The sequence below is a fragment of the Periplaneta americana genome, chromosome 6 (genome assembly GCF_040183065.1).
Source record: "Periplaneta americana isolate PAMFEO1 chromosome 6, P.americana_PAMFEO1_priV1, whole genome shotgun sequence".
NCBI lineage: Eukaryota > Metazoa > Arthropoda > Insecta > Blattodea > Blattidae > Periplaneta > Periplaneta americana.
This window is the reverse complement of record NC_091122.1, coordinates 62077841-62101321: the sequence shown is the minus strand read 5'-3', so window position 1 is coordinate 62101321 and position 23481 is coordinate 62077841. Positions and strand designations below refer to the sequence as shown.

Below are 23481 nucleotides of genomic sequence, written 5' to 3'. Positions count from 1 at the left end.
ATTTTCTGCACAACAGGTAAGAGCCCCAAGGAAGTCCGCCTATGAATCTCTTATTCTCTCTCTAAACGGGACTTCTAACTTAATTTATTGGAGGAACTGTTCGATTTATAAACCGGATTTGGCTAAAGGCCAGAGCCAAGAGTTTGTGCATGACCATACAAATGCTTGTGTGTCTGTGTGTGTGTCGCTAACAGAGATTGCAATACAGAGATTTATAGAGTACAGAGCGCAGCAGATTTTAAACTCCTTTAAAGGGATAATATAACAAGAGAAGAAGGATCTACTCCAAATAGGAGCATAAAGAAATTCAAGATAAGGCCTTGTTTAAACATTCACAAAATCATAAGCTTAACCCTGACTACACAATTATTCATTACAAATATTTCTTGTCCAGCTTCAGTATGAAATGTTCGTGGGGTGTAACTTTAATAGTGGCAACACTGCTGTAGAAGGGAAACGAGACGGAGTGAATTGTTGTCACTTCTACCACATGTTAGTCTATGTCTGCCCTCCTCCCCCCTAAAAGGACTCTTCTGTCCGACTCACAGCGCATGCGCTGTGGAGAGTTGAAGTTAGTCTCCTGTTAGTTACAGCTCTAAGCGGTTGTGTTTCGACATGTTTACAAAGCAGGAACAGCGATTTTGTCTGAATGTTAATGCACAGTATTTCCGTCATTTTTTAGCATAATCTGAAACCAGCGTTGCGAAGAAAGCGCCACACGTTTTGCAGAACCCTCCCATCATTTTTCAGGATAACGAAGGGGCGCACACGGCACAGCCTGTAGCTGATTTGTACTGTCGCTGGGGGTGGGAAGTGCTTTTCCATCCACCACATTCACCGGACTTAAGCTCCTATGATTATTACTTAATCTCAAAGATGAAGGAACCACTACGTGACGTTCGATTCCGGATTGTTCCCGATATTCTGCAGGCAGTAGGGCGGTCCATCAGAAACATCAACAGAACAGGAACTGCTACAGAGATACTACGACTTCCACATCGCTGGCAACGAGTTGTTGACAATGCAGGTTACTACATTGAAGGACTGTAGAAGTTTCACAGATGTATCACTTGTATATTCGTAATAAATATATAGTTGCCATTATTAAAGTTACAAACTATGTAATTCCACTTATCCATTTTCGATCACTTCTTTTTATCCTTTCTTCTCCTCCCTCAACATCCTCGTTTCCCTTCCATCCTTCTCTTCTTTCAAATTGTTTTCTCCCCTTCTCATTTTCTTCAATACAATTAATTCGAGAATGATAAAGGATCAAAAATAACAATCGACTATAACTTAATACACCAAATATCAGATTTTGATTATATTTATTCAGTACTATAAGCTTTGAAAGCGATAAAGTATAGAAATTAAGATTAGTAAATTACACTCAAGTTGTATAAAATATCATGCATTCGGAAAATGTAGTACGGATGTAATTAGGTTGTAAGTTCGAATCAAACTAAGGTTTTTCTACATAATAATACAACAGCGATGTCAACTCATGCCCATAGGAGCAAGCGCGCGCTTTAGAGCCCAGGAGAATCTGAGCGCTTTACAGCGGAAAGGAAAGAGACAGACGAAAGAGGTAGTATATACCACTTGGTCGAGCTATATTCGGGGATGGCCAGCACTGATTCAATGGATAAAGGGAAGAGAACTTATTAAAACTGTATGCATGTTAATTTTTAGATTTGTCTGAGAAGTATAAGTGCATTATAAGAATGTAAGTTTTAATTTTAATGTTCATTTTTCACAAGTTTGCTTTTTAATTCAAAAGGAATATTTTCTTAACCTTTTTACAGAAAAGGGAATTTTCGGATATATGTTTGTTTAGTAGCCTTACAGGTACTAAAACAATGTTTTCGTAAATCTAATATATCGTAAATACGTATTACTGAAGACAGTGTATTAAAATGTTTGAAAATATTCGCATGAAAAATGTTTGTAAGGAAATGAATTAACAAAGCAAATACTGTTACATCACAAACAAAAGATATGTGCCTATGTGTTGGTAAAATGTCATCTCTATAGCTTCAGCAGATTTCGAGATAATTTAATATTCTGATAACAGAAAGTTGCGCACCAATATCACCTAAAAGCATAATGCGGTAAGAGTTTTATTATGTAATATTAGTTACAGTTAAAACATATACCTAGACAACTTTGCTTTTTACTATAATATTGTTTTGATTACTTTTATAAGGCTAAAGATACTATCAATATCAATTTCAACTTATCATGTCATATTCAATGTCTTTCTTTGGGATAATACTTTCTTTATGAATGATGTGTTAAATTCACTTAGTACAGTACAGTTGTAGTTATTATGGAATTTATGTGAATATTCCTTCTTTACTCTTTATTATGTTATTAACGTTTAAAACACAACTGCAATATTAGGCTAAGAAATAGGTGTTAGTACTTTTGTTTTACAGACAATATAGAAAATAACAAACAGAAAGAAGCTATATAAAAATAACGACATAAAATTTCACGTTCCGTTTGAAGTTTGTCCACCACTGTTTTTTTTTTAACCAACAGGCTGCTTATTCCTCCTAGCATACCTAGCGCTTGATGCCCGCGCACGACGTCAAGGTCAGAAAAATGCGCTCGCTTTGACATCACTGTAATATAAGATATGAGGCGTTCAGAGCTGAAGTGGATCAAATCCATGAGACATAGCTTTGAGATAATAGGACTTAAAGTTAACTTGCTCTAACATAGGTACACATGAGAGAACTGGTAGTTAAACTTGTTGAATATCACCACTGCTCTAGTGGATTATTTAACTTCTCTGGCAATAATTTTATCCCTCCATTCTCAAATACTAGATTTAGGCTATAAAATATAAACAATTGAAGGATTCGGAGCCATAGTGGGCCAAGCGCCATATAGTAAAAACGTAGAAAACAAGGGTTAAAATTAAGTGAATACCGCAATTTCATTAAACACATAGCAAATAATATATAAAGTATGCACATTAAAACTAAATGATATGTCAATCTTCATTAAACTATGGTAATCACTTAACTTTAATCCTTGCTTTCTCCACTTTTAATAAATGGCGCTTGGCCCACTATGGCTCTGAACTCATCAATTGTGATGTTAATTGATGCAACGCGTTGGTGACTTGATCCACTATTGCTCAGAACATTGTGAACAAAAATAATGAGCCAAAAGTGACTGGTGTCACCTACCGGCGAATGCTTGGAATTAAGACTTGATCCATTACTGCTCGGAAAAGATCCAACTTCAGATAATCACAAAATGAATTAAACTCAATTTATGAAAATTTGTAACTTGATCCACTTTAGCTGTGAACACCTCAATTGGTAGAACTAATTGTTCATTGTTGTGTGACTTCTTCTGTATTCAATTGTTACACTGTCGCGTGACATTTCACTGTTTTAGTTCAGTTGGTAAACAGCTATTGAAAAAGTGATACTGGTGTAGTGTTTAGTCGTTCAGTTAAGTTTTAATTGTGGTTATTTCCATTGAGGAACGTGCTTTTCTTCTTGAACACGTCTTTCGACAATGCAATAAATACACAGATTCCGTACAGGAAGCATTTGCTGAAAAATTTCCAGATACAACTGAGCCGTTCAGAGCAGAAGTGGTGTAAGTCAAGAATGGGTAATGAAGGTTGAAGTAAACAATCTGTAAAATACGGCGCAAAGTAGCAATTAATATTCACTTTATTTAAACGATTAGTAGTCAGTGGATAGCAAGAACGACATATTAATTGCTACTTTGCGCTGTATTTTACAGAATTTTTACTTTAAACCTCATTATCCAATTTTGACTTACACCGCTTTTGCTCTGAACGGCTCAACTGTACCCAGTGTTGCCATATTTAGCGATAAGTCGCTAAATCTAGGGAATTTTAAATCAGTCTCGGCGACAAATTTTGTAAAATACGATTAGCGACTTTTCTGCTGATTTTTATATTCTTCCACTTTTTCCTTTCTTTTAAGTTAAAACATTGAACTGAAGTCATGCACTTCTTAGTTTTAGAAGAGGCATGTGTGCATGACTGAGTCGTCTGATGGTACATACGTGAAAGCCCTGGTCTCATATATTTGGGATCAGTGATCAGGGGTGAAAGATGCTCACGGGTTAGGTCTCCCTCTCAATGCTACTGCTCCAACACCGATAAACGGTGGCAACTTCGATTGTCACGTGACGAGTCGCGAACTTCAGCTAATTCTTGGTTCTTTCCCTCAACGCGGAGATTTTCCACTCCGAACCGACCCGAAGCAGTTGAGTTTTGGAATTTTGTGCCGACAGTTCATGTGAAGCAAATAAGACTGTAGTTTTTGCTGGTTTTAATATATTTTAATATATAAGATTTAAAAAAATGTTATAATCACAAAAACAATATTGTGGTCAAACGCAAAGGTGAAAATTTCCACACTTACAATTTGCCAGAAAGTGTAGTGTCAATGATTGGATCGAGTGCAGTGTATTCACAATCAGCTGTTCCCACACCTTCTACCTCTACATCACAGCCGTCAACAATACAACCAGACTCCGCAGAAGAGGGTGACGACGAGGAAATTATATTTTATTCCGCTTATGTATATTTCTCTTATTTTTATTTAGTGATATTAATTCTTAATTTTTAGCGACATTCCTGGGGATTTTTTAACAAACTTTGGAGAGATTTAGCTACTTTTTGTTGAAAAGTTAGCGAGATTGTAGATCGATATGTTGGCAACAGTGACTGTACCTCATCACAATGCAGTTCGTCGACTTATTCGGAAATTTCACGAGACAGGCTTAGTGTTAGATGGCGAACGAATTAGAAGACCACCCAAACTAAACGAAGAGAAGTTTACGAACATTTTTTACTCTATGCTGCGGAGCCTATCAAAATCATGGCGTAAGTTTGCACAAGAGGAAGATACCTGGCTTCCAACAGCGCATAAAGTTGTTCGGAAAACATTGAAATTGTTCCCGTACAAAGTAACAGCGTTGCAAAAATTGAAAGACGCGGATCATGAAAAGAGAATACGTTACTGTGAATGGTAACACGTCTATGTAAACCCAGATTTTCTCATTTTGTAATTTATTTCTAATATACCGGTCCCCAATTTTATATAGTGTCATAAATTTCAAATTTCAAATTTTCAAATTTATTCACAATTTAACATTTGAAATGATTCATATGAAATAGATACCCGAAATGAGCATATGCTCGTGCTCGGGTACAGTCCAATAATATACTGTACATAAATTTTACAGAGATCAGTGATAATGCTGATGATAGAAATAATAATAATAATAATAATAATAATAATAATAATAATAATAATAATAATAATAATAATAATAATAAAACAAAAATATTTACTATAACAAAATAAATACTAGGACGGATAAAATAAAATATAAAACCACTTAGCAAGAGTTAACACAACTTAAATAAGCATATAATAACCAGGAAAAAAATGAACTCGAAAATCAACAGGAAAGTTCGTTGCATCGCAGACGACAGCAACCGCCGTATTGACATTGTATTATGTATTATTGGTAGTAGGGGGGGAGCCGAAGGTCTACGTAACTGCCGTTCTCTTCGCATCTTCTCATACAATCATGGGAAGTTAATGCTGAAAAACAAAATGTCTACGAGTCAAACTGTTCATTATTACCAGGATAAATACAAATAATACTTAAATATATTAATCAAGTTTCAGTTATAGATCTCCCCTTTTGTACAAGAGGTATCATATCAAAATATTTTATGAATGGCGGGGAAAATATAAATTTCAAGAACTCTCTAGTGACAAGTACAATCAAGTGTATCTGTGGCGATGCTAAGAACTCATTTATTGGAGATATACACTGTTATTAATTAAGAAAATGATCTATTTATATTTATTACAATGTTTTATCTTATAGGTTACATGCATCAGATAATGGTTCTGAACGGTTCTAACTGGTTCTAAATGTTTCTGACACACTTTTCGCAAGGTTGGCTCATCTGGAATATGTCTATGTATTCTATGTATATATTTTTCTAGAAATGAGAGCGGTTTGGTATTAGTTAATCTAGTGAGCGAACGTCAGCGAAAATAAATTATCACATATTTCTTCATACAGTAAAATGAATGCGTAATTCCATCACTAAATTCCTCTTTATAAGTCTCTTGATGTTTATTTGTGTTAACATGACGTTTAACATTGAAAGCTTTTCACCTGGTATTTGACGATGACAATGTTATACCATGACATCTTGAATTCTGCACTCTGCATACAATATTATTACAACGATTGAATGACTGAGCCAGAGTACTGCAGCGTGTGTATGATAGAGTTTAACCTTCACGAGCTCAAATCGGTACAAAGAAGCTCCTTGCGTGGTCCAAGTTTGAGTGAAATATCCATTAATATTGAAGGTTCCATTTGTAGCGCTATTGTAATAGTACAGTCCATTTTTATAATCTGTGCTGCATTCATGGTTAATGCATTTAACCAGTAGCGGCTCGTGATAAAATATTATGTGTGTTCACAATTTTTTGTTCCAAAATCGAAGAGAGTTTGAAATCGTACGTTTAGCCTAATATGAAATGTCATGATTCCAATGTTTCACTACCGAAAAAACCGTATATAAATTCAAAACAACATGTAATAATAATAATAATAATAATAATAATAATAATAATAATAATGATGATGATTAAGTCCAGTCTTTTTATTTCCAATTTTTCCTCGTAATCCAGTTTACCCAGTTCTTTACTGTTCGAAATTACTTGAACAGAGTTCTTGTTTACGTTTGTTAAAAATTAATATTGTACATACCACAATGCCGTTATTTATAAACGCGTGTGTTCAGTAATATATTTTGATTCACAACACACTGATACAGTATAGCCTATACCAGTACTGTAATCCCATTCGCATAGATTGATTACTATAAATACATCCCAGTAAATATTATTCTTAAATAATATACACAAGCATACAGATATTTAAATTCATACCACCATCACATTCAGCCAGCACGTGTTTGAAAGCCAACTATGCTATTATGCTGACACTGAAGTGTAGTAATTCACAAACTACACTCTCGTAGCAGCACTGTACACACATCCACATAAAGTAAACGTTCCGACAGTGAGAAATGCTGACACCTACAGGCTAAAATACAGACTATTAAATTTCCTCCTCGAGATATAGCAAGTGAACGATAGGCATCGATACAACTGACATCTGTAGGATACATTCACTGTTCACTTAACGCTTTGTGCTCTTGACGAGTCATAAGCGGCTAGCGAAACACAATTTTCTCTCGCGCATGCGTGAAATTCCTGTAACCTTCTTGAAAAGAGCACGGCTTGTACGTGAACGGATGTTGCCAAGTTTACATAAGAAGTTTATGCAAGATGCGAGAAGTTTAAAATACTCGATTGTGATATTATACATTTCCACTGCGTCAATACGGTATTAAATAATAAAACTAGTCGTGCATTTATGGAAACAAGGTGTTCACGTGCTCTTGTGCTTGACGCACCACCACTGCATTTAACAGGAACTGTTGATTGTACTCACCTCAGCAGCCCTAATCAATGATCTCAGTGTGAAGTCTGGGAAGTAGATAGAACCATGCTGCTGCCACACCTGCGCAGGATTGGTGAGATAGTTGTTTAATAAGTACATAACAAAACGAGGCGAAGAACCACGTATGTTGTGCACCCTGAGTCTCACGTTGACACTCTGTTGGGGATCAGATTCCGTGTCGTTGTTGAACACCAGTAGCACCGCCCCAGACCAAGGATTCTGCCCGCTAGATCCTGCAGCCAGTACTGATAGTCTGTGTACAATAACATGAAAAGAGGTAGACTTGATGAGGAAGGAAGTAAAGGTGTTTTATTAAGGGCAAGGGACTTTTGAAATTGTTGTATTGTTGATTATTATCAGAGATGCTGAACTGAACATAAGAGGCATAATATTCTATAAATCTGTGCAAATTCTTGCCTATGCAGATGACATTGACATAATTGGAAGAACGCAGTCTGCAATGAAGGAAGCCTTTGTAAGATTTGAGAGTGCTGCTAGAAAAATGAATTTGTAAACTAATCAATGTAAGAATAAATATATACCATCTTCCAGTAAGGAATGTACATATTATCCATCGCATATTGTAATAGGTTCATACAAATTCCAGACTGTTCCATTTAAATATTTGGGCTCAGAAATCACCTGTGAGAATGACAGCCAATAGAAATTCAAAAATGCATAATAGCTACAAATAGATGTTTCTTTGGATTTAGAAAACATGTTAGATCACATTTAATAACAAAGAAAACTAAACTACTGATTTATAAAGCTCTTATAAGACCAGTGATTACATATGCAACAGAAACTTGGAGTCTATTAAAGTCAGATGAGTAATCTCTGGCTACTTTTGAAAGAAAGATACTAAGAACTATTTTTGGGGCTAAGAAAGAAGGTGATACTTGGAGAAGAAGAAGAAATTGTGAATTGTATGAATTATATAAGAAACCTGACTTAGTGAAGTATATTAAAATTAATAGATTGGCCTGGGCTGGATATCGATACGTATGGACAATAATAAAACTGTCAAAAAGATCCATATGACACAACCATTACAAACAAGAAAAGTTGGAAGACCGAAATTAAGATGGGAAGATGATGTCTTGCAGGGTATTAGAATTAGTAAAATTAGAAATTGGAAGAATTTAGCAGCAAATAGAAGCAGCAAACAAAACCGCACATTTCCAAAATATTGTTGTCTATAAAATGCACAGAAAATGACTAAAATCATGATTATAGACACCATTAGAACAACGGACGTAACATGCACGACACATAAAATTGTTCACTTTGGAGTAAGGTGTAGGCTCGAAACAGTTTTTTCTACTTCCTGAAAATAATACTATTTTGGAAATGACTGTTCTTGTTCGAAACCTCCACATTTTTTAATATTCACCATATTGTTGGTACCGAAACTTATAGGCTACATACCGATACTAATCTCAGTCAGTTTCCGGACTCTGACCTCACTTCATCTGTTCTATTCTGCATACAAAAATATAGTAGGCCTATATATTATTATTTTTATTTATCAAAAAGGGAGAATTATCTTTCCTGTACTTAATTTTCCCTTTTGTTCGTTCCCCTCATTTCTCTTTTGTGGTCTTTTTTTCACTCAATATGTTTATTATGCTTTGTCCAATGAGGCAGTCCCGTCATTGGGAAAGCTGTTTATAAAATTATAAAACAACACGAGAGGTTTTGATTTGTCTAGAGAAAAATCAAAACTCGAATGGGATTTAATTGACTATTACACGATTAGAAGAAAGTATATAAAGATTAGAAGAACTAAATAAAATATTAATTGACTTACTAAAATTCTATTTAATTAATGTTAGCTTCACCAAAACGTTTGAACGGAGACACAATTTTCAGTTGACTATCTATGCGGGAAACAAATGACGATCGCAAAGCATGTTTTATAGTACCATAAAGAATTTGCTGTTTTAAATGTTGGCAAACAAACAAACAAATGGTAAGGAGATGATAAAAACAGAAGAAAGTATATAAAGATTAGAAGAAATAAAGCACTCTAATACAATAAAATAGGTATTAATTGACTTATGTACTAAAATTCTATTTCACTAATGTTAGCTTCACCAAAACGTTTGAACGGAGCCGCTATTTTCAGTTGATTATCTATGCGGGAAACAAAGGACGTTCGCAAAGCATGTTTTATAGTACCGTAAAGAATTTGCATTTTGAAATGTTGGCAAACAAAGAAACAAATGCTAGGGAAGTGATAAAATTGTAGCGATAAATAGCCATGATTGGTTGAAACACGTCCTTTCGTACCGTTTTATTTGTCAAAAGTAGAATGACGTAGTAAAAGTGTCATAGTCCGAATAATTTCACATGACGTTCTATGAATTTTATTATCAACAAAACAATTTTATTACTCAAGTCTCATTTACTATTAATTAATAGTTATTTGTATAACTTGTGTCTAATGTGGAACGTTTTTTGCACAAGCGACTTTATTTCACAGTGTTCAGAAGCGGCTTACTTTTCATATTCAAAACTGTTCAGAAATTCCTAATTACTTTTTGTTATGATAGTAAATAAAATTATTTCGTAAGTAGACAACAGCGAAAAGTTCAAATTGCGAATTAATGCAAAAATATACACGCAGAACCAGGCAAGTTTCGTACTTGACGGCTACGATATCACCACAGCCTAGTATATACAGTCACGAAGCTCAATACGTAGTAAATATGCATCCATAGATAGTTGCTAACCACTAGGATCGCTACTATCGCCTCATTACAGACAACATTACAGACAATGCGAAATAGTACCTGCACAGTCTATTGTTCCTAGTATCCTCATAAACTCAAACTTCGTGTCTGTATATACTAGACTGTGATATCACTTTAAATAACGAATTATCACGTGCCTGTCATCTGGCGTCAATATTTCTACATCCAGTTGTCTCGTGCCGAGCAGCGACAGCAGCGCCATGGTTACATATACCGGCTTCTTGAAGAACTGTACATGTGGAGGGTTGGTGTGATTCATTTGAAATCTGGAAAATCACATAACTTTTATTATTTTTCTGAGAATACAAGATAATGTAAGAACAGACAAAAACTTATTGTCATACACGAAGGGGAACACAAGGGGAACAAGGGAAAATATACTATAAAAAAGGGGAACACAAAACAACAAAGGGAACACTAGGAGAAATTCGACATTTATTTATTTATTTATTTATTTATTTATTTATTTATTTATTTATTTATTTATTTATTTATTTATTTATTTATTTAACCTGGTAGAGATAAGGCCATAAGGCCTTCTCTTCCCTTCTACGAGGAATTACAACTACAATATTAAGAATACAATTACAATTATAATTACAATTAATATTAAATTTACAGATACAATAAAAATCAAAGTACTAAAAGATTAACTGCTCTTTCAGTAAATTCAAATAACAAATGAAATTTCATCATCATGTAACATTCTATCAATACTTTTAACAAAGGAACATCTGCTACTGGATGACAAAAAGCATTAAGTAGCTATACCAGAACAACTTACAAGACAATCAAGACCGTCCAAATTCTTTTCTCGATTTTGTATGATATGCTTGTTTTGCCGTTCAGCTATTTTGTAAAACAAACATAATTATTGGTCTCTATAGGCTATATTGATATTTAAGCTACTTACAAACTCCTTTTAAGAACCCAGAGGTTCATTGTCGCCCTCACATCCGCAATCGATCCCTATCCTGAGCAAGATTAATCCAGTCTTTACCATCATATCCCACCTTCCTCAAATCCATTTTAATATTATCCCCCCACCTACGTCTCGGCCTTATCAAAGTTCTTTTTCCCTCAGGTCTCAGTCTATATGCATTTCTGGATTCGTCCATACATGCTACATGCCCTGCCCATCTCAAACGTCTGAATTTAATGTTTCTAATTATGTCAGGTGAAGAATACAATGCTTGCAGTTCTGCGTTGTATAACTTTCTCCATTCTCCTGTAACGTCATCCCTCTTAGCCCCAAATATTTTCCTAAGAACCTTATTCCAAACACACTTAATCTCTGTTCATCTCTCAAAGTGAGAGTCCAAGTTTCACAGCCATACAGAACAACCGGTAATATAACTGTTTTATAAATTCTGCAGTGCTTGGGAAAAGTGACATAAGTCATTTTCCACAAACATTTTTTGATACTTTATTGACAACTTACACTGGTTTATATCGATTTGATTTTTTTCTGTATGAATTATTGTAATGGGAGAAATACTTATGTCTCTTTTTCCAAGCGAGCAGATGTTCCGTAAGCTGTCAATACATTATCAAAAAAGGTTTGTGGAAACTGATTTATGTCACTTTTCCCGAGTACTGCATAATTCTAACTTTCAGATTTTTTGACAGCACACTACATGACAAAAGCTTCTCATTCGAATAATAGCAAACATTTCCCATATTTATACTGCGTTTCATTTCCTTTCGAGGGTCATTTATATCTGTTACTGTTGCTTCAAAGTATTCGAATTTTTCCACCTTTTCAAAAGATAAATTTCCAATTTTTTTATTGCCATTTCGTACTGTGTCTGATCACGAGACGTAATCATATAAACCGTACTTAATTTTCTTCGAGATTTTTTTTTCCAAACCTATCCCCTTATTTGCTTCAAGTAAAATTCCCGTTTTTTTCCTAATCGTTTGTGTATTTTTTCTAACATATTCACATCATCCGCATAAACAAGCAGCTCTTGTAACCCGTTCAATTCCAAACCCTCTCTGTTTTCCTGGACTTTCCTAATGGCATATTCTATAGCTAAGAAAAAATTATATATTATTATTATTGTTATTATTATTATTATTATTATTATTATTATTATTATTATTACCAACAACTCCAGCATATAAACGTCAATTCAGTCGTCGTTATCTTCTTTAAGAACACCAAGATCTTCTAATCATAATAACCACCATCTTCATAATTTTTTTCTTCTTTGCCATAATTACTACCGCTTTCTTACAGTAACCTTCATCGTCACTACCTCCATTTCATTCTTCATCTTCACCACAAAAGAATCCTGAGTAATTTCCCACGTTTGGGAAGTACGTTAAATAACTGCGTGCCCATCTATCTAATTACGTAAATTCGTGCTGAATCCACACGCGTTGCTGAAGCCTATATTCCAGTGGACGCGTGATCAATACGCGTGGGCGTAAATAATTGTAAGAGCATTAATGAAATTCGGACGCTACTAATCAGGACGTATGGAAGACCACGGACATATCCAGACCTCAGCTTTTAATAAATGAAATGTGTGGCAGTCACATCGTTAGCTGCACGCACAGCGGAAACCAAGTCAGGAAATTCCTATTTCATTCCGCACTGCCCGCCCTTCATCTTCCTTTAGGTATAATATCAAGAATTATTAAGTGCAGGATATAGTGAAGGAAACTTATTATTCTAGAGACAAATTTGGCATTCGTAGATTCAACAAAGCATTCGACTGTAGCAGCAGAGAAAAATTATATATATATATATATATATATATATATATGTATATACATACATATATATACATACATATATATGTATGTATTTATTTATTAACACTACAATTGGGTATAGCCTACACCCGGTGGCAGTGATATAGACTATACAATAATAACATTACAATAATTACAGCAATAGAAAAAAATAAAATAGACATAAATTTAATTCTAACTATAAATAAATGAATACAATAAACCTAGAACTAGCCTATAAATAAAAACTATGCTATAATAACGACTACTTTAAGAAAAAGTAATCCTAACTTATAAGTATTTCAATAAAGAAAGAAAGAAAGAAAGTGAGTAAGAAAGAAAGTAAAGAAATAAACTAAGAAAGAAAGAAATATAGAAAGAAAAACATGAAAGAAAGAGAGTAAGAAAGAAAGTAAAGAAAGAAGGAAAGGAAAAGAAAGAAATAAAAAAGAAAGAAATACAGAAAGAAAGAAAGAGAGTAAGAAAGAAAGAAAGAAAGAAAAAAGAAAGAAAGAGAGTAAAAAAAGAAAGTAAAGAAAGAAAGGAAAAGAAAGAGATAAAATGAAAGAAATACAGAAAGAAAGAAAGAAAGAGAGAGTAAGAAAGAAAGAAAGAAAGAAATGCAGAAAGAAAGAAATAGTAAGGAAGAAAGTAAAGAAATAAACCAAGAAAGAAAGAAATATAGAAAGAAAGAAAGAGAGTAAGAAAGAAAGTGAAGAAAGAAAGAAATGAAAAAGAAAGAAATAAATACAGAAAAGAAGAAAGAGAGTAAGAAAGAAATTGAAGAAAGAAAGGAAAAAGAAATAAATACAGAAAGAAAGAGAGTACGAAAGAAAGTAAGTAAAGAAATAAACCAAGAAAGAAAGAAATATAGAAAGAAAGAAAGAGAGTAAGAAAGAAAGAGAAAAGAAAGAAATATAGAAAGAGAGTAAGAAAGAAAGTAAAGAAAGAAAGTAAAAAGAAAGAAAAAGAAAGAAATACAGAAAGAAAGAAAGGGAGTAGGAAAGAAAGTAAAGAAAGAAAGGAAAAAGAAAGAAAGAAAGAAAGGAAAAAGAAAGAAAGAAAAAAGAAAGAAAGAAAGAAAGACAGTAAGAAAGAAAGAAATAAAACAAGAAAGAAAAAAAGGAAAAAGAAAGAAAGAGAGTAAGAAAGAAAGATAATAAAGAAATAAAGCAAGAAAGAAAGAAAAAAGAAAGAAAGATAGAAAAAGGAAGAAAGATAGAAAAAGAAAGAAAGATAGAAAAAAGAAAGAAAGAAGTAAGAAAGGAAGAAAATAAAGAAATAAAGCAAGAAAGGAAGAAAAAAGAAAGAAAGAAAGAAAGCAAGGGAGAAAGAAAGGAAAAAGAAAAAATATAGAAATAAAGAAAGAAAGAAAATAAAGAAAGAAAGTAAGAAATAAAGAATGAAAAAAGAAAGATAGAAAAAAGAAGGATAGAAACGATAAATAAAGAAAGGAAGGAAAGAAAGTGAGTAAGAAAGAAAGTAAAGAAATAAAGAAAGAAAGAAAAAAGATAGAAATATAGAAAGAAAGAAGAAAGAAAGAAAAAGAAAGAAAGGAAGTGAGCAAGAAAGAAAGTAAAGAAGTAAAGCAAGAAAGAAAGAAAAAATAAAGAAATATAGAAAGAAAGAAAGAAAGTAAAGAAATAAAGCAAGAAAGAAACAAAGAAAAAGGAAACATAGATTCCAAAAAATATATATATTTTTTTATTTTACTCTATGAAATGTTTCATATAAAGTAATTTTGATCTCGAAAAGGAAGCAAAAACGAGCAAAATTGCATGTAACGTTTTTGTTTGAAATATCTCAAAGAATAACCCCCTGAAATTAATGACATTACTTATGGTTCACTCTGTAGAACGCGCAGTGTCTTAGGGTATATACTGTATTAAAATTCACAACTGTAACTAGTTTATAAAGTAATCTTGTAATTTAATTTGTCATCTAGTTTAAGTGAGGATTATATAAGTTCGATAATCCTCTGGCGTAAGCATATTTCTGTGGTTTTCGGATAAAGGGGGATAAGTCTTTTTTTTTTTTTTTGTGCAAATGGAATTTTGTTCCCCAGATGAACACACAAGTTAAATTATACAAGCAAGTGTGCAAAAAATAAAAAAAAAATACTAGCAGTTGTTGTGTTTTGTGTATAGAAACTTATTTGCAATAAGCATCCGAAGTTTAATTTTCATTTATCCCAAAACTGATTTTTATGACTTATGTCCCTTTACCCAAACAACACAGAATTTTTTCGGTTTCGATTTTGTTTTAGGTTTACCTATAATTTTCTTTTGTATTAACATTATATTATCATGTATTTCCTTTTTATCCTCTGGTTGAGTGAAAGAGAAGCCCTCACGACCTTAACTCTCCCAGAATAATTAAAACATTATTATTATTATTATTATTATTATTATTATTATTATTATTATTATTATTATATGTTCAAACGGTCAATAAAAAAGGTTTCAGTAATGATAGCGTGATTGTAGGATTCCAGGCAAATTTGTCGAAGATTTCTCGCGCATGTTCAGTTTCGTCATTGAATACCCTCAGTAGCTGCAGTAGGTTCCTTGCAACAACACGTGTAACAAGAAAGTAAAATGTAGAGAGGCACTGTATTACTGCGTAAGAACTACAAAAAATATAGTAATTTGAGCTCAGAATTACCTGGTCAGCAGAGTGCGCTGCGAAAAGTAGTACGGGTGATAGTTGAGGAAGGCATTGTCATTGCTGAGCAACTTCAAGGGAAAGCCATGCTGGCGTACCATCACCAGCTGATGCTGCGCTATTACTGATGCCACCAATGAGGCGTACCTGACGTCGGCTCTCCAGGGTTCGCTTTTGGACCATCCAGTCAGAGGATCTGCCTCACTGTAAGAAACGCTGTTGTTATTCCCTTCATAGGTAGGATAATACCACAGTCTAGTAATTATATAGTCACGAAGCTTCGGTTTATGAGGGTACTAGGAACAATAGACTGTGCAGGTACTATTTCGCATTGTCTGTAATGAGGCGATATTAGCGATCCTAGTGGTTAACAACTATCTATGGATGCATATTTACTATAATATTTTCGCTGTAAGAAAAATCCTAATATAAACAATAGCACGTGACTGAAGTGAGGCTTCATTGGCCGCTCTTTGGCGCCATATATTCTCAGTACATGTTCCCGCCCACTGTTGTACATTCTGTTTCATGTTAAACATATCCCGTTACTCGTCAAGTAGGCCTAACCTCACTACTATGCATTCGTTTGCTTAGGAAACATTTACTTTATAATTACTGTAATTAAAACTTACTTAATTTATTATATACATTTAAGACTATTTGTTTTTCTCCGCTTTTGAGAGGGTTTCCAGTTTTATGTTTAATAACCTCACAGACCGAGGATGTAGAAGCCATGCTTCAGTACCAGGCCCTTACGTGAACAACTACGAGCTTAAGTGACGCCAGCTTGTTACAAGAACAGACTACCTCGGTATTACTGTTGGTATTCATCCGCGTTCATATAAAAGTACTTTTTTTTTACATAGCGTTTTATATATGAGTGAAGTTATATATTTCATCGTATTTAACAACTAGAATTCAATTTTTTATATTCAAATAATAAAAGATTATGGTTTCCAAATACGAACTATATTTTCTGCATTGTGTGAGTGTTTCGACTGGGAGCCAATCACGGATATGATAGCAACGCGCTTGTGTTTACATCAGGATTTTTCTTACAGCGAAAACAGTATACGTATTGAGCTTCATGACTATATACTATACTGTGATAATATGATAGAGAAATACTTCTTACATTCACACGATATGTTCAAGATGCCAACTATGTAAATGTTCTTCAATAATTTCACAACTGACAACTGATATGAAGGACCGAAAATCCATCTTCACAGTTCATCATCCATTGGACAAGATATGAAGAATAACGAATAATAATGAAATGAATGTGATCCTTACGGAAAGTGTTTAAAATTTTACATTCCTAAAGTTTTCTTGATTGTGGTTAGGAAACTGGCCACATATCTAGTACAGTACCACGTCCAAATTTAATCTACATACGAGGTACAGTTATTAAGTACGTGGACTGTTGTTCTGTCGCACCATATTATAAAATTTCCACATCATCTCTTGAATTAGTCGCCGTTGGTCGCTATGCATGTATGCAGCTGCTGGACACACCGCTGAAAGTTATTGGCGGAAATACCGCGTACGGCTTCTCTTGTGGCAGTGATGATCCCCTCGGCCACGTAGTTTTTCTAAATACCAATAACTCATATTCTCCACGTCACAGTGTCTACTCTAATAAATAATGAGCCATTTCAACACTGCTACACTTACTCGTTGGCTAATGCAATTCCTCGTAGGGCGGGAAACATTTCGCTGATATTGCGTGCGAGCTGGAGTCCTTGATCCACGATGGCAGTCCCAGAGCCGTCACCTTTCTTGTGGAAAGATATGAAATCCAGAGGGCAGGTGGTCTGGTCAGCACAGTGCTCCAGCAGTCCCCAACACAGGGGATGTTTCTCGCGGGCTTTAAACAAACCCGCGGGACCCCCAAGATGCAACTGTCCGCGCCCAGCGTCTTGCAATCCCGATGAACACGCTGTGAAATACTGCAGGTAAGCTGCAAGCACACATAATTTTAGTTATGTCAAGGTAAGGTTCGATATTACTTCTGAAATAAACTTCACAAATGCAACAAAATTAAGTTTTTTGTATCATAAACCTCACAAATTAGATTAGATTAGATTAGATTAGATTAGATTAGATTAGATTAGATTAGATTAGATTTCTGACTACGGTGATAAAATATTTTCAATTCATTTTAATTCCGAGGTCCTTCCTAAATTCCTTATGACAATTATTGGTTTATACAAGAATATCATTTTTGAAAATTCTATAGATCGGTACAGTTTAAAAGTCTAGAAGCACTGCATAACCCAGTGACGTCAAAGCAAGCGCATTTTTCTGATCTTGACGTAGTGCGCGGGCATCAAGCGCTACTTACGGAAGGAGGAATAAGCAGCCTGTTTGGATTAAGAAAACAGTGGTGCACAAATTTCAAATGGAACGTGAAATTTTATGTCGTTATTTTTATAAGGTTCCTTTCTATTTGATATTATCTATATTGTCTGCAAAATAAAAGTATTTACATCAACTTCTTCATATTGCAGTTGTGTTTTAAACGTTAATAACATAGTAAAGAGTTAAGAAGGAATATTCACATAAATTCCATAGTACCAACAACTACACTGTACTAAGTGAATGAAACATATAATTCATAAAGAAAGTGATATCCCAAAAAAAGAGACTGAGTATACCATGATAAGTTGGAATTGATTTTGGTGGTATCTCTAGCCTTATAAAAGTAATAAATGAACTAATCAAAACAATATTATAGTACAAAGCAAAGTTACTTAGGTACTGTATATGTTTTAAATGTAACTAATATTACATAACAAAACTCTTATCGCAGTATGCTTTTAAGGTGACATTGGTGAGCAACTTCCTATCATCAGAATATTAAATTATTTTCTCGAAACCTGCTGAAGCTATAGAGCTGACATTTTTACAACACATGGGCACGTATCTTTTGCTTATGACGTAAGAGTAGTTGTTTGTTAATTCATTTTCTTACAAGCATTAATTTTCCATGCGAATATTTTCAAATTTGTAATACACTATCTTCAGTAATACGTATATACGGTATATTAGATTTACGACAACATTAATTCAGTACATGTAAGGCTAGCTACTAAATAAATAGGCCTATATCTGAAAATTTCACTTTTCTATAAAAAATTGCAAAAATATTCCTTTTGAATAAAAAATCAAACTTGTGAAAAATGAGCATTAAAATTAAAACTTACAAACTTGCATTCTTATAATGCAATTATACTTCTCAGACATATTTAAAAATTAACACGGATACAGTTTTAATAAGTTCCCTTCCCTTTATCCATTAAATCAGTGCTGGCCATCCCTGTATATAGCTCGACCAAGCGGCATATACTACCTCACTCGTCTGTCTCTTTCCTTTCAGCTGTAAAGCGCTCAGGCTCTCCTGAGCTCTAAAGCGCGAGCTTGCTCCTATGGGCATCAGTTGACATCACTGGCATAACCTGTCGGCTGCCCGAGCCCAATGCAATCGACGGTGTCTCAACATTCTACGGGTCATCTCTTCGCTAACATTAAGCTATCTAACACGGAGTTTTATTAATTTTAGTTTCGTGTTCAAAATTATAGAATATTGATTGTAATAAAAGTATGTAATAAATAAAAAGCCTTTGGCATTTTGTTGTAACTTATTTCTTAAGAGAGAGGGAGAGAGATTTAAATCTTAGAGAATGACCTTAAAATTATACTTATAAATAAAAGATTTTATTTAAAATTAACATATCCTTAAGTAAGACGTTCTGAGTGGTTTAAATGAAATTGTATAATCTGCAGGGAATCTTTAAGAATTTGGAAGATGATTTTTTTTTTAATTTCAAAAGATGGTATTCATATTTGTTTTAAAATATAGGCTATGTAGATTTTGGTAAAGAACCCCGAGCACCAAAAAATCTGTCACTGACCAAATGAAGAGAGAGATGTTATACTTGGCACTAAGGTAGGGAATACAAGGCTCATAAATGGCTCATGATTAACCTGATGAGCTTGGTTGAGATCTCTCTCCATGAGTATATAATTATATATATATATATATATATGATAATAGCCTTTTGTTGTTGCCTGTTTGTTGCCATTATATCCGCTCTTCCGAGAGATTCGTCTGTGCTATATAACAGCAATTTATTTTGCAAATAAAGTAAGATAACGTAAGATTTAATTTATTTCCTATCTTCTATAATACTGTTTTCTCTAGGATGTATTGCGCACTCACTCTCGTGGTATAGGATTGTCGTTTGACACGTGAGGGACTACAGTTTGTTGTGTTATGGGAAACAGACTAAAAGCCGAAAATTGTGGCGTGTGCCTTTTCTTTGCTGGTTCTGACAAAGCTTAAGATTAATTACATACGCAAAGATTAATTTTTGGTCCTACAGAATATATCTGCTATGGTAACAATAATTATTAGAGGAGAAAAATTCGTTCCGGCGCCGGGTATCGAACCCGGATCTTCTAGTGTTTTTCCCTTTGTGGCCTGACTCCAAGTTCGACATATATTAAGTCAACTGCCATTATACAAGGAGCGCACTCAATTAAGTGACTTGGTGACCGGGATTCGACAGTAATATGTACTGTTGGGCGAAGAATCTACGTGAAGATTAATTTTTGATCCTATAGAATATATCTGTTATGGGAGCGTTGACAACGTTTGAAACCAATTTTCATAAATAATAAAACAACATCAGAAATAATATAAAGTATAGCTATATGTTATAACAATATATAACATATTGTATTGATATTTCATATTCTTCGTCATTCATATATCGGATACTTGCAGCCGTTTAGGTTCCCGAAGTCTCTTTTTGGATCAATCATGATACTGCAAAAATTATTAGGGCCTACATATCGAATTAAACCTTAAAATTTTACTTGGAATCTAGAGAAGGATAGTTCGTCTTTTTATTTTGCTACATATTAAAATTATTTTACTTTGATATGTGTTTTGAATATTAGCTCCAGAAATAAATTGTATTTTCGTTCAAAAAGACCCGTGACAACACTCATAATGTTGGATCACTCACGTCTTACAAATGTATTATGACAAGGGACCAGAATCATATTACAATGAGACAGTCTTCACTCAGGGCAGCGATTATGTGGCTTGGTCTGGAACATATGTCAACAAACAAGTAGAAATATCATCAACATCATCATAATTTACAGCACGGATTAAGTCAAGATTGTTCCGGTTTCAAAGTGGTTTAATATTTGTCTGATCAACGTTTTCTTGGGCGTCCTATGTTTCTCCTTTTAACTCGTTTGTAATGAATCAGTTTATATGTTATTCTAGGTAGTTCTATTCATTCTACGTGTTCTCTCCATATATTATTGTAGTCTTCTGTTTATTGAGATATTTAATTGTAATTTCCCCCGTGTAGCATGGCTATACTTACTTACTTACTTACAAATGGCTTTTAAGGAATCCGCAGGTTCATTGCCGCCTTCACATAAGACCGCCATCGGTCCCTATCCTGTGCAAGATTAATCCAGTCTCTATCATCACATCCCACCTCCGTCAAATCCATTTTAATATTATCCCACCATCTACGTCTCGCCTCCCCAAAGGTCTTTTTCCCTCCGGTCTCCAAACTAACACTCTATATGCATTTCTGCATTCGCCTATACGTGCTACATGCCCTGCCCATCTCAAACGTCTGGATTTAATGTTCCTAATTATGTCAGGTGAAAAATACAATCCGTGCAGTTCTGCGTTGTGTAACTTTCTCCATTTTCCTGTAACTTCATCCCTCTTAACCCCAAATATTTTCCTAAGAACCTTATTCTCAAACACCCCTAATCTCTGCTCCTCTCTCAGAGTGAGAGTCCAAGTTTCACAACCATAAAGAACAACCGGTAATATAACTTGTTTTCAGATCTTTTGACAGCAGACTAGATGACAAAAGCTTCTCAACCGAATAATAACACGCATTTCCCATAATTATTCTGCGTTTAATTTCCTCCCGAGTGCCATTTATATTTGTTACTGTTGCTCTAAGATATTTGAATTTTTCCACCCTTTAAAAGCAAATGCTCAGCAACATTCGACTCTGTAGCATGCCTCATTTCGCTGGCATTTCACACAGATCCTAGATAAACATGACAGTTGACGAAGCGTCGTAAAATAAACCAAGTCAAGAATCTTCCGACGTATTGTTTCACTGCACTTGGATATCTCTATTTAACAAATGAAAAGTAACAAAGAATATATAATAATGAAAGCATTTTGCCTGGCAACGTACAGCTCTGTTAGAATTTATTATAAATTCGTATTCAGTACAGCTTCCAGATTAACAGAAATGTTGAATATGGTTGTAAGAGTCAGGCTAGTCAGAAATAACGTCAAACGCATCAACTTCCACATTGAAAGATCCAGCGTTGCGGATGAAAGGTGAGTACAACTACAAATACGTCGTCTGACAAAAAACTTCAACATTTATTGCAATCTTTATTTAACGTGCGCAATTCTTTATACTGTATAATGCCACGGCTATAATTCAGTGACATAGGTGAAGGCTCCTTCAGGAACTTGCATGATAACGAGTTGTGTTCAGTGCCACATTCTCTCCGATTTTTAATCCCATTACTCGTTTTATAGGACTCGGAACAGACCCTGAACTAGTTATGGAAATTAAGACTTTTTGGGGGAGTCCTAGGCTCTTCCATCCTCTAGTCAGTCACATTAAGCACTAACAGAGCTAATTTTGTTGCATTGAATCCATCATGGAATTATTGTCGATAGGGGTAGACTTTCGTTTTTCTTTATCAATTCAGAGTGTACGAATTTTGTATATTCCTCTTGTTCACAGCCGATGGACGAATTACGAAACGTTTTTCACAGTAGCATCACTGGTTCTGGTCCTTCTCTGGGGTGCCACTTTGGCTGCAGTTCTCATGGCTGGCGTTACCAGCAGGAAGCATAACATACGTACCGGAGTTGTAATCCAAGATGTCCCAGAATTCCATGAATGATTACTTCATTTGCGATTATGCTGCCCAACGCGGAGTTTCATCCATTGAATTTCATGTAGAAAATTAATTGTAATGAAGACATAACCTAAAATTATTTGGTATTTTATTACACTTAATTTGTTAATTTGCTATGTGAAAGTTTTTTTGTGTGAATAAAGTACCGCACCGAATATTAAGGTAACATTTAATTTATTTCCTATCTTCTACAACAGTGTTTCTGTAGGAAGTATTGCGCGCTCACTGTACTGCTATAAGATTATTGTTTTCCACGTTACAGACTACAGTTTCTTGTGTTAAGGTAAACATAGTAAGAGCCGAAAAATGTGGCGTGTGTCCTTCCTTTGCTAAAAATGTGATAAATAAATCGTCAATCAGCTTAAGATTAATTATTGTCATTTTGTTTTAAAAATATTTCTGTACTTAGTTAGCCTATGTAATAAAAATTCATACAATTAAAATAGTGATCCTTAAGTACTCTACAAGGATACACAAAATCCCATACTTATGGTCATTATGACACTTTACAACTACAAGAGTTTGAACATTAGCCTATTATCGAGGCAATTACGAATGTCCATCACAGATTTGTATGTTATAATAGTGCATTATGCAACGAGCCTATAATGATAGTAATTACGACGCAAGTACGTTTGTTTATGAAACGAGCGCAAGCGAGTTTCATAATTTTCATACGAGCGTCTTAATTACCATATTTCTAACTTGAAATTATTCAGAAATATTAATTTTATTTGTATCTGACAAAAGATCGGAA

The 23481-nt window shown here is 34.2% G+C and overlaps 1 protein-coding gene across 5 annotated transcripts in view; it reads right to left on the bottom strand.

Moving 5' to 3' along the window:
* The window catches only part of Idua (alpha-L-iduronidase), an 83677-nt gene that overhangs the window by 26513 nt on the left and 33683 nt on the right, over positions 1-23481 (bottom strand). For all 5 annotated transcript variants that reach the window (XM_069828226.1, XM_069828227.1, XM_069828223.1 and 2 more), the window contains 4 exons: positions 17403-17688; positions 15726-15929; positions 10457-10585; positions 7555-7816 (listed from right to left, as the gene is read on the bottom strand). In XM_069828226.1, the coding sequence (XP_069684327.1) occupies positions 7555-7816; positions 10457-10585; positions 15726-15929; positions 17403-17688 (881 nt within the window). The remainder of the gene's footprint in view (positions 1-7554; positions 7817-10456; positions 10586-15725; positions 15930-17402; positions 17689-23481) is intronic.